General features: G+C 43.1%; 2 protein-coding genes across 2 annotated transcripts; one reads left to right on the top strand and one right to left on the bottom strand.

The window, feature by feature from the left end:
- Nucleotides 1-37: 37 nt before the first annotated feature.
- Nucleotides 38-1,391, bottom strand: lg4h14orf119 (linkage group 4 C14orf119 homolog). Its single transcript, XM_018677530.2, has 2 exons — nucleotides 653-1,391; nucleotides 38-552 (listed from the first exon to the last, which is right to left on the bottom strand). Exons 1-2 carry the CDS (start codon nucleotides 956-958, stop codon nucleotides 379-381), a joined length of 480 nt encoding a protein of 159 aa, XP_018533046.1. The 5' UTR covers nucleotides 959-1,391; the 3' UTR covers nucleotides 38-378.
- Nucleotides 1,392-1,636: 245 nt separating this feature from the next.
- acin1a (apoptotic chromatin condensation inducer 1a) lies at nucleotides 1,637-19,581 on the top strand. Its single transcript, XM_018677520.2, has 18 exons — nucleotides 1,637-1,809; nucleotides 3,711-3,776; nucleotides 3,959-4,070; nucleotides 4,180-4,235; nucleotides 4,408-7,275; nucleotides 8,467-8,616; nucleotides 8,858-8,943; nucleotides 11,655-11,712; nucleotides 13,736-13,775; nucleotides 14,255-14,397; nucleotides 14,563-14,706; nucleotides 14,847-15,042; nucleotides 15,130-15,275; nucleotides 17,222-17,329; nucleotides 17,449-17,556; nucleotides 17,648-17,954; nucleotides 18,043-18,143; nucleotides 18,249-19,581. Exons 1-18 carry the CDS (start codon nucleotides 1,672-1,674, stop codon nucleotides 18,594-18,596), a joined length of 5,175 nt encoding a protein of 1,724 aa, XP_018533036.1. The 5' UTR covers nucleotides 1,637-1,671; the 3' UTR covers nucleotides 18,597-19,581.
- The last annotated feature ends 641 nt before the right edge of the window (nucleotides 19,582-20,222 follow it).

Below are 20,222 nucleotides of genomic sequence, written 5' to 3'. Positions count from 1 at the left end.
TCCATGTCATTCATGGTGTAATAATTAATACACCCAGTGCAGAAAAAAAGCCTTTACGTTTATTTTTCTTATACCCAGATATTATACTGCCACTGGGTCACAAAATGGCGGCGCTTCATTGTCTAAACAAGAAGTTCTTAACTTAATATGAAAAGTGATATGTGATGCAGCCCTGCAGAATCCAGTGCAGGACACAGAGTTTAAAAAACTCGCTCATACTGAATGAACAGGTCTGTTCTTAAAAGGAAACGGTATACCTTCAATAACTTCCATCACAGTTACACAAACATTTCTTTGAAAAAGAAAGAAAAGAGAACTATCTCAGATTTAATATACACATCACCTCTTTAACACATTTTGTAATAACACAAACACTGCTCAGTCTCTTCCTGCTGTTCCAGCTACACTGCTATAAAAGTGGGAAACAAACACTGGATCCCGTTCCTCCAGCATGTGCAGGAAATGATTCCTTTCCTCTTCTCCCCAGGACTCAAACCACTGGGTCCACAGGCGCAGCTGACATTCAAAGATGTTTGGTAGTCGGTCTTTAACCTTGACGTGATGCAAAAAGAGAAAGCAGTTGTTAGATGTCAGATATAACATAATATCTTTCTCTGGACCAACTGTTTGGTATTGACAATGCAGAAAGTACCTGAAGGGTACTGAGTGCATCTAGGAGGGTGCACACTTTCCCGGGCACAGCTTTCCCAAGCAGATCCTGCAAGAACCGCTCCCTCTGAGTGGCGGTCCAACCCTGGAACCAGCTCAGGACGCACCGCTGCTCCTGAAGGGTTACATAGGAGATGGGCTCCGGCTGTCTAGCTTGACCCGCACTCGGAGAGGCGCAGGACAGGTTTTCAAGGCTGGGAGGGCTGACTACACCCTGGGGAACTGATGGAAAGTCCTCCGGGCTGGGGGTGCAGCAGTCGGGAACACCGGTCCACTGTTGTGTTGCCATGGTCGGTAATCCCTCTGTTGGACCTCTGAGCCTGCAGTGAACGCTATACAGAATGTCTGTGGGCTGCTGTCACTGCAGCTGATTTAGACCTTGACTAACATGACTGAACAACGAAACCTTTGGAAAAACAGGTTTGTTTGACCCCGAGAAACCAGCTGCACCATTGACTGTAAGTAAGCAGCAATTCCTCTGGTCTGAGTAACGTTATGTAGCTTAGCGCATAAATAAGAAAAGCCACCGTCGGAGTCTGAATTAAAAGTCTGCATCACAATTAACTTGAACTACGCTTAATATAGCCATGCTGTATATACCCATGTTTTAAAAGTAGAGTTAAATCACCTTATTGTCAGCATAACTGAAGTGTAGCTATCTTGAATGAAAGTGTCGCTAATCTCGCAACAAATATATACAGGAAGAGGATGCAGTTAACTAGCTTTGTTGTGTAGGAAATCAAGCTTGCGCAGGTTTTGCGCAGACTTTGTCGTTTACGGCCGTTGACCAAATAAAAATGATTAAACCATAATTTCTGTATAATATATAGAACACATACAATGAATGGCACTGAATTTAAATTCTATGTATTCTGAGCTTCAAATGTTGATAAACATTTTATTTATTTGATATTTGATTAGGGGGAAGTCGTCGACGATGACGCTGGATGGAGGAAGGCGTTGCTCGTCGCTCTCGCTGGGAACTGACTAGAGGAACGGAAAATGGCGGACCTCGAAGACGTTACGCTGGACGGGAGACCGCTCCAGTCCCTTCGAGTAGCGGACTTAAAAGCTGCTCTTGAGGAGAGGGGACTGTCAAAAAGCGGCCAGAAGAATGCTCTCATTAAAAGACTCAAGGGGGTGAGTTCTCCTGCCAAATACGGGACCACGGTTGCTGCGAGCTAACGTTAACGATTAGACGGGCTGATGCTCTCTTGAGGGCCGACAACTGAGTATCGTTACTGCTGAACAGCGTAGTAGAGTTGTCGAGGTTGGCGAACACGAGACAGCTGAAAAATGCATCGATTGCGCTACACTGTGGTGGAGCAGTGTGTTCGCCGTGCGTAAATATACCAGCCGTAGCAAGACCGGGACTTAAGACAACTTCGTGTCTAATTTCGAAGTGTGTGATAGGGTGATGTTGTCCTGTTAGCTCGTTAGCTCCCTTGGCTAACGCTGTGAGTTGAGCGGTGGCCTTTAGCGACTGGCTGGCTGCTGTGTATGTTCCCGTTAACGGTGTCTGTCCCAAGTACTGTTGGTGTGTTTGAGTATAGCAGCGAGGTTACAGCAGTAATTTTGTTGCTCGACAAGTTTTGTCTGCTAACACCGCATGTCTAACGAACGGTAATGCAATTTATTTTAAACGACACATTATGCTGTGTACCGCCAAATTTAGGTACAGTTTTGCTCAGAAATGTATTCCAGGCCCGCGAGCTGCCATAGATCATGTATGAGCATGAGTTTGTTTACACTGCGACGGGCATTCAACCTTATCTATTCAGACATGAAAGTTCGGCCATTCTTTTTTTTAAACCAGGTAGTCCGGTTATCATTTGTCTGCTGAAATGCGCCGTGAAGACAGCAAGCAATTTTTACATTTTCTTTTCCATGTTGAACATTTTTTTAAATCACCATGAGCATGATATATATAGCTTGATATCGCCCCCGTCTCTCTTGTGAAATCTGAACACAGCAGTATGTTATTCATTTAAAGACGTTTAGTTTGTTTCTAAATTGTCTGTTCCCAGCTTAGACGTTGTCAAAGTCCCTGATGAAATGTGGAAGTTCCAACTGAAGAGTTGCATGTAGTTGAGACGTACTGGCTGCAGAGGCAAGCCACTGACCTCGAATAGTTAATTTTCATTATTGGTTACATAAGGCATCAGAAATGTATGAGGCATTGTTAGTCTGTGGGTGGATTGGACATTGTATATTGGGATAGTAACATGGAAATGTAGATATAGTCACGTGTGGTTTGCTTTACTGCTGAGAATTATTTAGACATTATACCAGTATTGGATATTCCACTTTTTTGTTTATATATATATATATATATATATATACACACACACACACACACACACACACACACACACACATATATATGGGGTGCAGGGTGAAATAATACAAGAAGCAGAATAGGTGCTGCACAGCTGACCGCAAGTGTTAGGACAGAGGTAAACAGAAATGACGAGTGAACATATGTTATTTGAAAATGTTTTTAAAATTTACGTCAAGTTGGGTCCAGCAGTGTATGCTTGCAACCCTACCCACATTGTTCTTAATATAGTTTGCTGTCCACCACAGCTTGTAGGTTGCCTTGCCCATTAGGATCTGAATGAACCATATCACCTTTAACATATCTTGTTTTCCTCTGACCAGGGAACTTTGTTGTATGCCATCCTCCTCTCTCTCTCTCTCTACAAGTTATTGGTTGCTCTCTGCTTTAAGCTGTAGTAAAAGCAAACTTATATATACATTTTCATATTTCTAAGGAGAAGTGGCAGTGATATTGGATAGTGTTTGTCCGATTTATGTTAATTTCATGCCAAGGCCCACAGAGACTTACAGTACTTTGCAAAGGATGGAAATGTTGGCAGTCATAATGAAAATGATTACAGAATACAGTACACAGTAACTAGGTTGACATGAATAACCCAGATCTTAACATTCAAAAGCATCAGTGCTGGCTCTAACAACAGTGAAAGAATACCTGCTTGTTGTTGACATTGAACGAATAAAGTCTCTTGTCTCGATAACAGGCTCTCATGCTTGAGAATCTGCAGAGGACTTCTACCGCTCACATTGGATTGCAGCCAAATTCTCAGGTAAGTGTCTCCAAGATGCTTTTATTTTCATTTCAAAAGCTGAAGTCTCTTCACATGCAATGACTTCTTACATATAAATGTCTAAATATGCATTAGCCCAGTTCTTGTAAATGTCTGCAAAAAGAATGTGTAATTGGCCTTGAGGACTTGCAGCCTATTTTTAATGGTCTCTCTGATTTTAGATTGGTGAGGAAATGAGCCAAAACAGCTTTATCAAGCAGTATCTGGCTAAACAACAGGAGCTCCTGAGGCAGCGTCTGGAGAGGGAGGCTCGGGAAGCATATGAAACGAATGGTAAGTGTTGTTAGGATCCTCCTCTGCAGATAAGTCAGTTAATGTATTTGTCTTTGGTCATTATGCAAAACATTTTTTGTAATTTCATTTATTTGTCTTTTGCGAACAGAGCAAGAGGACCATGCAGAAGTTAACAATAGTACCTCATGTCCTCCTCAAGCCCAGGTAGGATATCACTTTGTGTTTTTTTTACCTATTGCAATTGGTCACATTTCCTAAACTTTCTGTCTTGAGATTCTCTGTTGCACATTTGGTAAGAATTGTGCCACTTACATGGAAGAAAACTGGCATAGTGCTATGACAAAATAAGTCTCAGCTCCCTTTGTTTTCTCATCAGGATGTCACACCAGCATTGGCTGAGCAGCACAAGCCACCTGGCCCCTCTGGTGGAGAGGGATTGTTTGGTGCAGGGAACGAGGGAGAGGGTAACAGGAACCAGGAGGCCGACATGTCTGGTCCTCCTCCGTCTGGCTCTGTGGCCATGCGTGTTCCTGGTGGTGAACACCGGCCAGAGAGGGGTTCTGCATCCAGCGAAGTTGCAGCTGACAGCGACGATGAGGATAGCGAGGATGGAGAGGAGGACGGTGACGATGATGACTGGGACAGCGGTGCTCGGAGAAGAAGCCTCAGAGAGCCGGCCAGAGTACCTGCGTCCAGAGAGAGGTCTGGAGCATCATGTCAACCCCAGCAGCAGCATATCCCCTCCCTTTTGTCTCCTCAGCTCCGCCAGCCAACACCTCCCCCCTCCCCACCTCCAGAGTTGTCATTCCCCTTGCCTGACACCCCTAAACAGAGCCCCCCAAGTCCAGATGTAGCCCCAGATAGGCGCTCACCTAGTACCTCCAGCTCTGGTTCCTCCAGCAGCGGCAGCCGCAGTAGCAGCCCAGAGCCACAGAGGAGTGTACATGCCGAGCGCAAGCCCGGCCCGCTGACCCTTCTGGCACGTAAAATGGAGTCGGAGGGTGCTTTTTCTGGTGCAGGTTGGCACGGCGGTGATTTGCCATTTCCCATGATTCCAGGCACCAACCAGGGTGTCACAGGAGCACAGCATTCGACCCATATTCAAGTACCTGTGAGTGTGCTCAAGGCCACTGCTACAGAAGAGAGGGACAGAGAGAGGGACTCTGTGATAGAAAGAGAAAAGGCTTTTGAGCTGGAAAGGCAAGAGAAGCAGAGAAAACTTGAGCAAGAACGTGCAATGGAGTTAGAGCGTGAAAGAGCTCTTGCATTAGAGAGAGAGGAGAAACAGAGAGCTCTGGAGAAAGAGAGAATTGAGCGACAGCAGGCCTTAGAAAGAGAGGAACGGGAAAAGGCTTTACAGCGGGAGAGGGAACTTGCTCTAGAGCAAGAGAGACAAGAGAGGGAACTAGCTCTTGAGCGAGAGAGGCAGGAGAGGGAACTAGCTCTAGAGCGAGAGAGGCAGGAGAGGGAACTAGCTTTGGCTAAAGAGAGGGAGGAGCGAGAGCAAGCCTTAGCACGAGAGAGGGCCCTGGAGCTTGAGAGGCAGAAGGAGCTTGAGAGACAGAGGGCCTTGGAGCAAGAACGCTTACAGAGAGAAAGAGAGGAGAGGGAGAGGCGAGAGAGGGAAGAAATGGAGAGAGCGATGGAGCTAGAAAGAGCCAGGGCAATGGAGAGGGAAAGGGAGGAGAGAGAAAGAGCCCTGGAGCAAGAGAGGTTAGAGAGAGAGAGAGCTTTGGAGGCTGAGAGAAAGGAGAGGGAGAGGATTGAAAGAGAGAAGGCTTTGGAGCAAGAAAGGTTGGAAAGGGAAAGGCTGGAGAGGGAGAGAGTCTTAGAGCAAGAGAGACTAGAGAGGGAGAAAGCTCTGGAGCAAGAGAGACTAGAGAGAGAGAAAACTTTAGAACAGGAGAGAATTGAGAGAGAGATGGCCTTAGAGCAGGAAAGAATTGAGAGAGAGAAAGCTTTAGAGCTGGAGAGACTCGAAAGAGAAAAAGCTCTACAGCAAGAAAGGTTGGAGAGGGAGAGAGCCTTGGAGCAAGAGAGGTTGGAGCTTGAGAGGAAGGAAAAGGAGAGAATTGAAAGAGAGAAAGAATTGGAACGAGAGAGAATAGAGAGGGAAAAAGCCTTGGAACGAGAAAGGGAGGAGAAGGAGAAGGCAGAGAGGGATGCAGCTCTGGAGCAGGAGAGGATGGAGAAGGAAAGAGCTGAAAAGGAGAGGAAAGAAAGGCTAGAGAGGGAGAAGGCTCTAGAGCAGGAGAGATTTGAAAGGGAGAGAGCCTTGGAAAAGGAGAGGAAGGAGAAAGAGAGAGCTCTGGAGGAAGAGAGGGAACGGGCTCTTGAACGGGAAAGACTAGAGAAAGAGAAATCCATGCAGGCAGAGAAGGAGGAGCAGGAGAGGGCCCTGGAACAGGAAAAAGAGAGAGCTAGGGTGGCTGAAAAGGAGAGGGAGAGTCACCTCCCTCCATCCAAACGTGGCCGTGAGATTGGTCTCACCCTCCTGCCCACTCCTCCCCCCCTCTCCACAGGAGCAGCTAGAAAATCATCGACAGAGGCAGGAGAGCAGGAAGATGTCCATGCTCCAGTGTCCCGGGGTGAAAGCCAAGCAGCAGAGTCCGGTGCGCCCATGTCACCAACACCTCTGTCGCCACAGTCCCCATTTAAGAAGTTCCGGTTCTTAAGGGACTCTCCAATTCAACCCCAACCTTCCTCCACATCCATGGTTATCAAGCGGCCCCGTATGTTCTCTGATACCCCCCAGCCTCGGGCCTCATCTGTCTTCTCTACCACCAGTATTGGGGAACGACAGCAAGAAGGACACCAGCCCTCTGCTGAACAGGAAGATCTACAGAGGCAAGCAAAGCAGGAGGTTGTTGCTGGGCCACCAGGATCTTCTGGGACCCAGTCTGAGAAGGAGACAACTGTTGGCACCAGACCAAGTTCAGTAAATGCAGGGGCCACAAGCTTTGTATCGGACGACAAAGAACGGGCAGGTTTAGTGAAGACTGAACAGGCTGCTGAGGAATCCACCAAAAAAGCAGTGGATGAAAGCAAGGCTCCTTCAAGCCCAGTGGATGCTGCACAGCGGAAGGGAAGAGATGCAAAGAAGGAAGAGAAACAAAGGAGACAAAGATCATCTTCTAATGATTCCTCTTCCTCAGAATCAGACTCTGGGTCCTCATCATCTCGGTCCTCTGGGTCATCCTCATCTTCTCAAGAGGAAACTTCCTCTGCCTCCAGAGGCAGAAGGGTAAGTGGTCTAAAAAGAACATCTCCCTCTGCACTTGACATACATACGCTCCATTGAATCACATTAGAGGAAATTTTCATTTGTTTGAGCAAAAAAAGTACTAATGACCTAAATTAAGTACAAATAGAAAACACTGCTTAGTTTTTTAAAATGGCATAATACATTGAATGCAGATCACATAAGTGTAATCAAGACATGACAAATATTAGTCAGGCATGCTTAGTAACTGTAATCAGAGCCCATTATGTAGACATAGTATAAGAGTTAGTCATATAACAGGAACGTCACACCATTCCCATCATATGAACACCATTTAAAGGTGTTACAGGCACACAGCTATATTTGTTTGTTTGTTTGTCACCTGTGATTGGCCCCTGTGCCTGCAGTTTTAAGCACAGTGGCAGTCAGCTATGCATAATATTACCTCTTTTATCAACTTGTCACTCACATGACATTATCACAGCAGGTGCTGCTTTCTGTCACATTCATTTGTTCCGAAACCAATGTTGTTGGTGCATAACTGTATCTTCAGACTCATGACTACAAAGAAGCACCCTGTCTCTTTCCTGTCACCAGAACTGCAGTTTTCTTAGTGTTAACTAATGTTTATAGTGGATATTATATTTACATTTGATGTCCAATAATTTGACCTCATATCTAAGGTTACTGAAATGGTTTAATGTAACAGTAGCACCCAAATTGGCAACATTATGCTATTTCTGTATTGGTGGAGGTATTCGTTGTGGGTGCATCCTGTTCTCAAGACAAGGATCAATTGGTTCATCAGCTGTGCTGTTGGTTATGTTTTTTTATTTCAGAAAATATTTGCATAAAGGTAAAACTTTCTAAGCCCACCATGAGCTCTATTGCCGATTTGAAACTCCTTCACTGGCTGTATCCCAGCTCTTACATCTGTATGGCTGAACACACCATAAAGATACTGGCAATACATACTCAAGACTTTTATTGTGAGGACACCTTTGAACGTGTGTTGACAGTAGGAGGATCATTCACAAGAGCTGCAACAGTATTTAGTAGTTGTACAGCGAAGTACTGTTTGTAATTGATTTGCCCTAGAATACCAATAATACTATATGCAAAATTGTATGTATTACATGCATTACTTAAAGCAGGTTTTGTATGTTTTTTGTTGAGTGCATAATGTGTTGCTCTGTTGTCTCTCTCTTTTAGGAAGAGAAACCTGGAAGAGATTCCTCACCACAGCACAGGATGACAGTAGAGGATCAGGCTGAGGATTCAAAGGAAATCCCAAAAGCCTCCACTCGCAAAAGAGAGATGTCTGGAGAGAACACAACTGCTGATGGAGACAGTCACGCCAAGGTCAGTTTCTTATAAGTTGATACACCACCATTTTTTACATCTGTCACAAGCATGTGTATTCACATCTTACCTAAGAATCTCAGTTCCTAAGAAAATGGGTTTACCTTAAATTAAGTTACGCTACAGACAAATCTCATAATGGCTTTATATCTGCCATTTGTTTTTGGTTGTGTTACCTTACCTCAGTGACCTCAACTTACTTTAATATCTTATTCCATTTCCTGCCCTTTTAAATCCCCAGAAACCTTTTATTGATGCTCCATCCCGAGAGGGGGCACAAAGAAGGCGAAAGATCAGTGAGGAAGAGGAGGAAAAGGACAAACACAGGTCTGGTTTTCTGTCTTGGTCTTCTGAAATGCATCCGATACATTGTCTGTTATATAAGCAAGTGAATAAATCTGTGTCCTTACAACACATAAGTCTGCAACAGGGTGTCTACTGATAGTCAAGCTCTACTAGATATCTACTTTATACTCCGTGTACTCAACAGTGCATTCTCTAATTTAGCTGTTCAACATCTAGACCAGGCACATCAGTATTGCAAAGTTTAAAGCAGGCAGGGGTTCTTCTTTTGTGATGAATTGTTTTAATAACTTCATGTCTGTGAAACAATTTAATGAAAAGTGGTTTCGTTTTGCCAAAAGTCATTTGGTTTAGAGTAGTTTCACAACCATCCTGGGTTCTCTGTATCAGATTGATGAATGTTGTCGGTAGTTGCCCAATCCCTCAATGGACAAAATTTGAAGGCCATATCTAGCAATACGTGAACTTGGTTTCATCCCTCTATGAGAAAAGCTTTATACAAAATATAATCATTTGCTCCCAGAGCTATATCACATGCAAATAATGCTCTGAATGCTTCATTCAAGCTAAGAAAACTTAACATTTCAGTTTGCTGCTGAGATTGTCATATAAATCTCACAACAGGACCCAATTCCAATTCTTTTCAAGAGGAAATACTCTAATGAAATGAATGAATATTCTAAATGAAATTTTGTGGCAGTATTAACAGAAGTTGATGGGAACACATGCTTGATAGTATTTTATTATTAACATTTTATTAAAAAAAGTTTGCTTAAAACTTGCACAGCATTTTAATTGAAATGTAGTCACTGGTTGTATAAATGTAGACATTCTTTCCACAAGTCGCCTCATAAGTCAAAAGGTGATCAAGGTAGCAAATTGTGCCTTACTAGACAGAGGCAGTTAGATTAACACTTTGTCATTTGGCAGATACTTTTGTCTAAAGCGACTTACAAGTGAGAGTAAGACAGCCCAGTCTCTAATGACAAAACAAAATGTGTGTGGTCCAAATGATAATTGGACGGTTTAAGACTGGAATAAAGTCTAGTTTGCAAGTGAGTTAAGAGGTGGAGGTGTGAATAAGTGGTAGGAATATTCAGTTTGAGATATATCTTTTTACCAATACACAGGATCAACTCCACAGTGACTTATAGAATTACCACTCTGTTCTGAAGAAGTCATACTCTGTGAGAATAAATTTTATAACTGGACAGACAGTAAACACCTGGCTTATCAAAATCCCCAGACTTCTCTGTAATGACCACAACTCTGCTGAACATCTCTGGTACCCCCAAATCATACAGGTGTAAATGTGGTGGCAGATATTACTGAGCATGGCTATAGAATTCTATAATGTTCTTTTAAAAAATCTTTGACACATTTTTTCAATATTTCATAAATATTGAAAAGGGAAAAAACTCGTTTGTAGTGGAGTCACCGTTTTTGTATTTATTTTGTTCACATGAAAGTGTATGACCGTGTAAAATGCTCATTGTTGCTCATTGTTTGTATATCAAATGTTTACTGAAAACAGTACAGTGATGTCATAAGAGATGCTGGGTATTGAATTTCCCATCAGGCGATTGATGAGACTGCCTTGACGCCGGTGTGGCTGAGAAGATGCGGGTCCTTCTAATACACGATCATTTTTTTTCACTCGTTGCAACATGGCTGTGCTTCGTCGATGGTTTTAGCTGTCGGTGCCGGCCTGTGGTTTTTCATACAGCGCCTCAGTAAAACAGCAGGCGAGGCTTTGACCGTCGCGAGTTTTGGTTGACAGCCGGTGCGGACATGAATGTGTTCAGAGGAGAGTAGTCTCCGGTGAGAGGAGGATAGGAGGGAGGGAGGAAAGCTGGCCCGCTGCGACGCAGTCGTTTTAGCAGCAGTCGCAGCTTGTATGCTGCGTTTTAACCGAGCACACTTTGTCTCTTTGCTATGAAGTTCACCCAAGTTAATTTTAGTCGGAGTGAGTGGACGTGTTCTCGTGTGCGCGCATGAGGATGGCATGACAACGTGAGGCGCGCGCTCATTTGTCAGGTATTGTGTAGCTGTCGTTGAGCGTTTGGTCTGAACGGACTCAGCAGGTCTGAAGGAGGACTGCGGTGGCTGTGCATTCCTTGACTCCTCTCCGCGACTCACTTTGAAAAATTAAGAGCAACGCATCTGTGAAATTAGAAGTGACTGTCAACCGCGTGACATGCGTTTAAAGCGCAGTTATTTTAGCATCATGCTGTTTCTGTGTTTCAGTGGAGTAGTTACTGCTGAGATTTTTTTAATACTTTAAACTCTTCCTCGTTTTTTAAAAAGGAAGTAATACCAATATTTAGGAATGCATGAGTTTTTAAATGAATGTAAAATGTAGTTTTAAAGAACATAATAGTTTGCATGTTAAATCAGTCAATCAGCTATGAATTAGGAGTACTTCATGTAATTGCAGATAAATTACCAACACATAACATAATTACATGCCCATATTATTAGTGGGGTTGATACTCTTTTTTTATCCATAAATCAGAGTCAAGTTTATTTCAAGTAATAATAATATATTAAAAGCTCAAATTCTGTGTTTTATTGCCTCTATTAAATTATGAATTGCAGTTACATTTGAATAGCCTCTCTTTTTACCTGTTGTTAAAAATAAATTAAAAACAACACTTATCCTCTTTACTCCACTCTAACAGTCTTGTCATCTGTTCTCTCTTTTGCTTCTGATATGTATATTTCACACTAAGCAGGCAGGTGAAGGACAGTGCCATGGCAGAGTCGGAGAAGCTTCCAGACACCAGTGAGGAGGTAAGGCACCTGAAGAATCATGAATCATCTTGGTCCTTAAAGGTGTCAGTAGGCGAGAACTTTGATGGATGGACCCATGTGAGCCTTTGTAGTTGCATTTCTGTGACTGGCACATAGTTTTTATTAACCTGGATACAATAGACTATAGGTCATTTGATTATTTGTCTTTGTTGGAAATCTTTGCTTTACAATTAAAAAATATTTGAATTAGACAGCTTAGTGAGCCCTTTTCACAAGTATTACAATGTGTGTAGGAAGTTACCTTTTTTTTATTTGGCTGTTTGTAAAACCTTTGTTGGCACTGTCATAGGCAGAAACAGCAAGGGTATTTTCTCACTGTGGCTGATGTTTAAACCCCAAATGATTGCTTTGTTATAAAGGTGCTCATGCCTCTTCCATTGCCCCTATTGGTTACCTGCATACTACCTCTGCCACTACTACTACTTCTACCTCTACTACTACCACTACTGCTACTGCTGCACCTGTTCCACTGTCCCCAAGAATCCAGAGTTGACCACAGCTCAGCCCCCGAGGCTGCACTGCAGAGGGACACCCCTGGCAACAAAGGCGGCCACATTTTCATCTATATGGCTGTGGCAAGAGCAGGGGCTGGCTAGTCAGTGTGGCCCACCTCTCCTAGCCCATTACCCACTTATGTGAACTTGAGACCTTAAAATCAACCTGGAGAAGAGACAACTCAGGAAGTGTGCTCACATCAAGTCAAGGCTGCTGTGAAACCCTCCCAACAATTGAATAGTTTTCATATTGTTTCACTTTGAGACATTTTTAACCCACTTGAAACATTGGACACAATGGACATCTCATTAAACGTGGCTGATGAACTGTAACATGCTTTTAACATGCATACAATGGACATTATGGAATTTGCTAATCTCTGGGATTCAGATTTCTCCAGCAGATACCCCTCTTGGATACTAAATGAGTTTTCAAAGAGGCCAAAGCTTTTATCTGGATTCAGTGGGCTTAACGGTTTTTATGTGAACTGAAGAAGGACTTGCCATTTAGGCCCCTTTCTACAACAGCCATTGCCAGATTTTTACTACTTTGTGACTCTCCACAAGAAGTTTCTGCTCCCTGAACACTGAAATCAGAATTGTGGATTTGTGTGCACAGTGACTATTGACAAGACTCGTCATCTGGTCTGCTACTGATTCTGCATCTGTAAAAGGACTAATGCCAAAACACCTGAGGATGACCGCTTTGGCCAAAAGCATTTCCAAGCCCCTACTCAAATGAACTATTGAACCCATCCTGCCAGCCAACCAGCTTTCAGATTTCCATCCAAACATCTCAGCCACCTTTGATTGGACCCTTGTTGCCTAGATACAGTACATGCAGTCGTGATTGGGCCATATCCAAACCAGTAAGGATCAGGTGTCAGTGGTATCAGGGAATAAATAGATGTTTACTCATTGTTAAATATTATACAGTTATTTTGAAAATGCTTAGTTTCCAGTCATACTCTCTCTGTAGTCTTTGCTGGGAGAAGCAGCCTTCTTTGGAAATGTTAATTTTACTGGTTACTGTGGTTTAATCCAAATTGTTTTAAGCCTCTGTTTTATCATCCTTTAATCTTGGTTGACTTTTACTTATGGACTTAATATATGGATTTAATATGTCTGTTCAGACACAAAGTTTTAAAATAACAAAATTCAAACTGTAGTATTTCCAACATATCATTGTTTGATAGAGACTGCAACTACAGTTTACTCTTCCAAAGCACGTTTTATTCAGGATTGTATAGGTATAGTTTATCAAATCACACATTGACTTTAACACAAAACAGCACAATTTGGTACAATCAGTAGACTTGAGTTTGAATAAGACCCTCCTCAGCAGTTTCTATCATTCACTCTCAGTCCCTACTTGTCCCCTTTCCTGTTATTGTTCCACCTTTCCTCCAACCTGTCCTTGACCATTTGTCTCTAACGATGGTGTCCATGTCTGCCTCTCACCTATCCCATGTATCTTGGGTTGTTTTTTTTTTCTTCTTGTGTTTCAGACACCAAAGGCCTTCTCAGCTCGTAAGATCTCTCTTAGCAGTGAGTACACTCTTTCAACTTTCTCTTCTCTTTACCATCATGTGTAACTGATCATTATTGTTGGTTTTGTGCCTTTTCCAATCTAATTATATTGGCCTATATTTATGATTAATTTCATTTATGGGTATGGACAATGAATTGTAACACATTTGAGTGATAGATGAATTGGGTGTACAGTATATGGATTACAGCTGAATTGGATATAATTTGAAATTACATGCTAGTTGGAATTTGTTTGAGGCTGACTTGTTGAAAATGTGACAAGCCTAGTATGTATTATTATTGTTATTATTATTATTATTATTAATATATCGGTAAATCTTAAATAATGTAATAATATTTCAGAAGTATGGCACAAAAACACTTTATCGTGTGCATGGCTTTGTGATGTTATGTCATATATGCTTATACTGGATATACTGTTTGTCTGGGAAGTCAGTGAGTTTTGATCATTTTTTTCCCCCTCCTTCTGTTACCAGGCAACAAATTGTCCCCAGGCACAGGCAGCGCAGAAGCTGAGCAGGAGTCTGGGGCTGCGGCTGGTCGCAAGAGGAGGTGGGGTTCCAGCACAGCTGTCACTGCCAAGAAACCATCCATCAGCATCACCACAGACTCACTCAAGGTACTTGCAGCATAGTATGACTGATATTATGTTGTGGTTGCTGGTGATGGTCTTGGGGACAAATGCTCTCTCGCTTGAGACAGATGCTCTGTGAGACACTTGCACTGCTTCTGCCCTCTGTGTTGAATGTGGCAGATGAGCATTATCTTGGTTCTCTGCCCTCAGTCTCTGATCCCAGACATCCGGCCGTGTCTTGGTCAGGAGGCAGTAGTGGATCTGCACCCAGAGGAAGCTGTCCTCTCTGGGATTGAGGATGAAGAGAGGGAGCGCTCTGACCAGGACCTACAGATCCGTCGCACTGTCACACAGGTCAGTCTACAACGTCTGTTTTTTGAATAACAGATAAGGAGTTGTCTTAACTGTGAAATGTAAAGTGCTCTTCAGGAAAGTTTGATGTTATCTTTTTTTAATTTGAGAATTGCTTATGTTGATTCCTTCCCTTGCTGCAGGTGGTGCACTCAGAGAGCCAGGAGAATGGACAAAAGGAGGCAAAGAGGAGCAGACATGAGGAGCTGGAGGAGGAAGATCTACGAGGAGACCGAGAAAGAACAAGGGCGCATGAAGAGAAAATGGACACCTCATTTCCTGGAGCAGTGGAAACTCAATCACCATCACATACCAGCCACGATGTAGAAATCAACACTGGTAATAAAACAAACACAAAATGGTCTTTATCTAGTTAGTATAGTTAATAGATAATAATGTTGACTTTTTATACTGTCTTTATCCTAGTGACCCCCAGCGACACCCTCATTCGTCGCTCCATCAGCCAGCAGAAAACGGGTGTTTCCATCACAATCGATGACCCTGTTCGCACAGCCCGGCAGCCTTCACCACCTCGTGGCAAAGTCTCCAACATTGTTCACGTCTGCAACCTGGTGAGATAAGACATAACTGCAGTACTCTTGATGAAGCAGTTGTCATGCATATTTTGCCTCTGATCGCAGGCCTTGAGGCTTTCCTAAATAGGGAAATAAATAGGGTTTTATAGATTTAGACGTCTTCTCAGCGTACTGGAGCTGAGGTATGAGATCCCTAGCTGACGCCACGTCACTGACAGTTTTGCCAAAGCTACACGACTTTGTGAAGAGGCACATCCGCAGCCTGTTGCAAGACATTTCGGCCCTCAGCTTCACACTGATATTTGGACGAGCAGCGTTAGCCCGGTGTCCCTCATCAGTTTAACTGCACAGCAGATTGATGAGGATTTTACTCTGCAAAGAGTCCTCCTGCATGCAAAACAATTTAGGGGTTCACATACCAGCCAAGCCATCGCAGGGGTGTTTCATGACATGCTTCAGACATGGGGGGTCCTTAAAAGTTCAGTTCATGTTGTGCCACGTGATAATGCGAAAAACATGATCAAAGCCATGAGTGACGCTGGACTCCCGAGCTTGCTGTGTGTCGAGGGCTAATTAATTAATGAGAGGCTTTTAGCACAGAGGAGTGTGGCTGATGCTGTGGCTTTCGGACAGAAAATAGTTGGACATTTTAAACATTCTGCCCTAGCCTACTCCTGCCTTGAAGATATTCTGTTTGTTAAAAAAAGATGCAGTTGAATGCTAAAATGTCAATAACAGTACTTTAACAGTACTTCTATTTGAGTAAAATGTGTGGTAGTGCCATATATAATGGAATGTTCAAATGTCAGTCACAGCAATTTCTTAGAGCCAGAGAATAAAACAATATCTGATGAAAATAAAACATGTTTTCAAGTAAATGTACGAAGTGCAATGGCATTAATAAGTACTCGTATCGGTACTCGGTATTGGCAAGTACTCAGATCCAAGTATTGGTATCGTATCGGTTTGGGAAAAAAGTGGTATCAGAGCATCCCTAGTCATGGAAATAATGTTAGTTATTGATATGATCTTCCATTATCATTTTAAATGCTAAATGACAAACAACACTGGCTAAGAATGAAAAGTTGATACAGTGAACTACTACACTTGCTTGTTGTTAATTCTCTGGATATTAACCGGCTCTATTCACATAGATTTGGTCCTAGGCAGCTGACAGGTTAAAGTCTGTTTAATGTCCTGTCAAACTGATTCAGACATTTGCGTTGTTATATGCTCTTCTGTCTAGATAAGTTCAGGGTTGCAAAGTTCATTCATTAATTATAAGTCCATGAGAACGTGCTCAGTTCTAAGGTATGTTGCAAACAAAGCTTAACAGTTAGGCTACATACAGTCAGCTTTTGTTTTAGCTTGTTCATAGTAATTATTTATTAGCCTAAACTTGCTTTGTTTAACATAGTGGTGGATTGGACACTGTGGCCACCTTTCTCTAAGTTTATACTTGTTCCACAGCTGTCTTGAGCATAGTTGTAGTCCAGTAATGTCATTCATTCATTGTCATGATGGAGGCCCAGTGTAACAGTATGGCTCTGTGTTGTTAATAGGTTTTGGATGACTGTGGCCTTCTGTGGCATAGTGGCATATGATATGTGCAGAGTGTCGGGCTTTGGCTGTACAGACGATTCTGGTTATGTGGTTGCAGTTGTCCACAAAAATATGCAATGATGCCAAGATTGTTCTTGATTTGTGATCCACTAACAATGCAGTGCAGAATAGATACAGGATTTTTCCTGGATCATCTATGGTACCTTGTAGGCCTTATTATGTATCTTCATCTACTCACTTCTGTAGACCTAACCACCTCTGTCACTTCCTTAAGACGTATGTATAGAAATAGTTTCTTTGTAGTCCTTAATTGGAGTAAACTCAGTATGTATTGTATTTGTATTTTTTGTTTGTGTTTTTCTTTATGTACCAGTGCTTGTTTTTTTGTTTGCTCACTTTGCTATTTAATATCTGTTTAGGTGAGGCCGTTCACTTTGGGGCAGCTTAAGGAGCTGCTCAGCCGAACTGGCACCCTGGTGGAGGAGGGCTTCTGGATTGACAAAATCAAGTCTCACTGCTATGTCACTGTGAGTTACTACAAGCTTGTGCTTTCTCTGATAGAGGACTGTAGATCTGAACCAGTTCTTTAAGCCTGTGAAAGGTTTTTCTCTGTCTCATGGATCCATTGTCTTCTCTCTGTGTTTAGTACACTAACTCAGAGGAGGCTGTTGCCACACGGGCAGCTCTTCATGGAGTGAAATGGCCTCAGAGCAACCCAAAAGTGCTTAGTGTGGACTTCTGCCAGCAAGATGAGGTAAGACCTTATTGCTATCAGTCTGTTTTTGTCTCTTCCAAAAATGCTCAGCCAGCTGTAGCCTGAGAATATGTATGTATATGTATTGTAGCTGGACTTCCACAAAGGCTTGGGTGCAGGCGACAGACCTGGAGCAGAGGAACAGGGGCCTGGCTCTGGCCGTGGTCGAACATCCGGCCTGCCATCTCTCCTCCCCGAGCGAGACCAGTGGGCTGAGCGTGAGCGTGAAATGGAGCGTCGGGAGAGGGCCCGAGCAGAGCGGGAGTGGGATCGTGACAAGGTTAGAGAGTTTGGGAAACCTGGAGAAGAGAAGGAGGGTGGTCCTCGGAGGTCACGCTCTCGAGAGAGACGACGTAAGGAGAGGGGAAAGAGCAAGGAAAAGAAGACAGAAAAGAAGGGTAAGACAGGCAGATGTGGGATTAGGCTGTATTTATATTAGAAGTAAAATAGACTTGTGTTTAATATTGAGCCTGTTTTCTCTGGCAGAGAAAACGGCTGAGGATCCCCCTGCAAAGCTGCTTGATGACCTGTTCCGCAAAACTAAAGCAGCTCCTTGCATATACTGGCTTCCACTTACAGAGGAGCAGGTGAGACATAAACCAGTTTGTTTGCTACTTTAAGTAGTACATGACCTAGATAACTTATTCAAGTAAAGTTTTAAAGTCTTACTTTGTGCATTTTCTTTATTTTAGTTTGTTCAGCGAGAAGCTGCCAGAGCGGAGCGGATGAAGGAGCGTGAGAAACGGAGGAAGGAGCAAGAAGAGGAGGAAAAAAGGGAAGAGGAGCGCAAGGAGAGGACGAAAGCTGGAGGTGGTGCAACAGGAGACCGGAGTGAGGGTGAGAAAGAGAAGGACAGAGACAGAGAGAGGGACCGAGACAGAGACCGGGGTAGAGAAAGAGACAGGGACAGGGACAGGGAAAGGGAAAGGGAGAGGGAAAATGACAAACGCAGGGATGGCTACCGTAGGCCAGGGGGCAGTGGGGCAGGTGGGGGTCGACGCTCTCGCAGCCGCAGCGACCCACGAGAACGGCGGCGCTAATGGCAAATCAACCGATCGAACTGTCCTAGAGACCACCCTCTTCCATTTGCCTTTCACTACATGTACTTTGTTACAACTAAGACCCAACAGAGGACCAACTGATGTCGTCACCATCTCTCAAATTGTCACCTTTTTTAAAGCACATCTACACCTACACACAGTCATGCTTAAAGGGGACCATGATTTTCTGCAGTGTTGTTTCCCAGAGTGCTGTACGTCCTGTCAAGGTTTGATACACTTTTCTTTATACATTTGCCTCTCTTTTTTTTGGTTTTTGATTTGACGGCATAGCAGTATGGCACACTGGGTAATTTTGATCATTTTCCTCAATGTTCCCCACTTTCCCCAAAGTGTAGGTGCCAATTATGATTTGCAATCAATTGTCGTCGCCTCAGTGTTTAACAATTCTGCAATTTGGATGGGGAATCCTTTTGTTGCTGCATGTAGTCCAAGGCTTTCCTTGCCAGTCCTGCCTAAGAGAAAACCCAGCCCTTTGTGCAGAGGCTTGCATAAATCTGAAAATATTGGAATAGGTGTGTTTGGCATTTTGTACAGACATATAAGATTAATCAAAATCAAGTCTTTAAATGAGGCAGCTCTGGGGTATTTTTGGACAGGTGTGGAATAACTACTAAGGCAATGCAGTGTTCGTCTCTCCCTCTGTTTAGTTAAAGAGATGTGACGATTCTCTGTGGGAGAGAATCTGTCTGTCGCGCCTGACACAAGTTATGATTATGTCGTTCCCATTGATTCTCTTCTTCCTCCCTCCTATCCTCTTCTTCCTCCAGTTCTCTTACCCTGTAGTGTTCATACAGGCCCAAGAGGGGAGGTTGCATTATGTGTTTTCTCACCAATGGTTTTAATATTGTTTTTTAATCGTTATTTTATCATTTAGTACAAAGGTTTGTTTTTGTTTTTTTTAATTTCTTCTTTGAGTACGCCTATCAGTGGTGAATGTACAAATAATAAAAACTGAAGTTTGAAATTATTGTGATGTTTCTTTTTCCCACTCTCCCTGCTGATGGAGTTTGTAGTGGATTTTTTTTTTTCGCTCTTGGGGAATACAGTTTAAACATGACATTTATTGTGAATAGCTTAGTTAAAGCAAAGAACACATTCTGCAAAAATCAGTGGTTGCACTTAGAATCCACAAGGTGTCAGTCACACCACATTGTAGCTCAGCTCAGTTTGACACAAGGAGAATGACTTCATGCAGTCAGGTTAGAGTCAGAATATGACAGAGACTGATATGAGATATTGTAGTATACATACAACATGCCAGAAGCTTGCATACTTTCTGTTTTGCCACATAACCCATTCCCTCAGTACCATGTCATGGTAATGACCAATAGCATTTTTTACTTAATAGTTATCCTAACCTTGTGGTCTCCTCCAGGTTTGGAATGTTTATCCTCTCTACCATCTCTCTCTGTGTTATTCACCCTTTCCATCTTATAGTCTGTTGTAAATCACGTATTTGCCCTCTTCCCTCCTCTGTTGCCTTGTTCCATCTCTCCAGTCTTGACGTTCATCCTGCAGAGCTCAGCAGTGCTCCTATGTAATTACAGCCCTATGGTCGCTGAGCATAACATTTTTCTGCCCTGATGCAACTCAGTGTGTCTGGAC

The sequence above is a fragment of the Lates calcarifer genome, linkage group LG4 (genome assembly GCF_001640805.2).
Source record: "Lates calcarifer isolate ASB-BC8 linkage group LG4, TLL_Latcal_v3, whole genome shotgun sequence".
Lineage (NCBI taxonomy): Eukaryota > Metazoa > Chordata > Actinopteri > Centropomidae > Lates > Lates calcarifer.
This window is presented reverse-complemented; position numbering and strand designations above follow the sequence as displayed.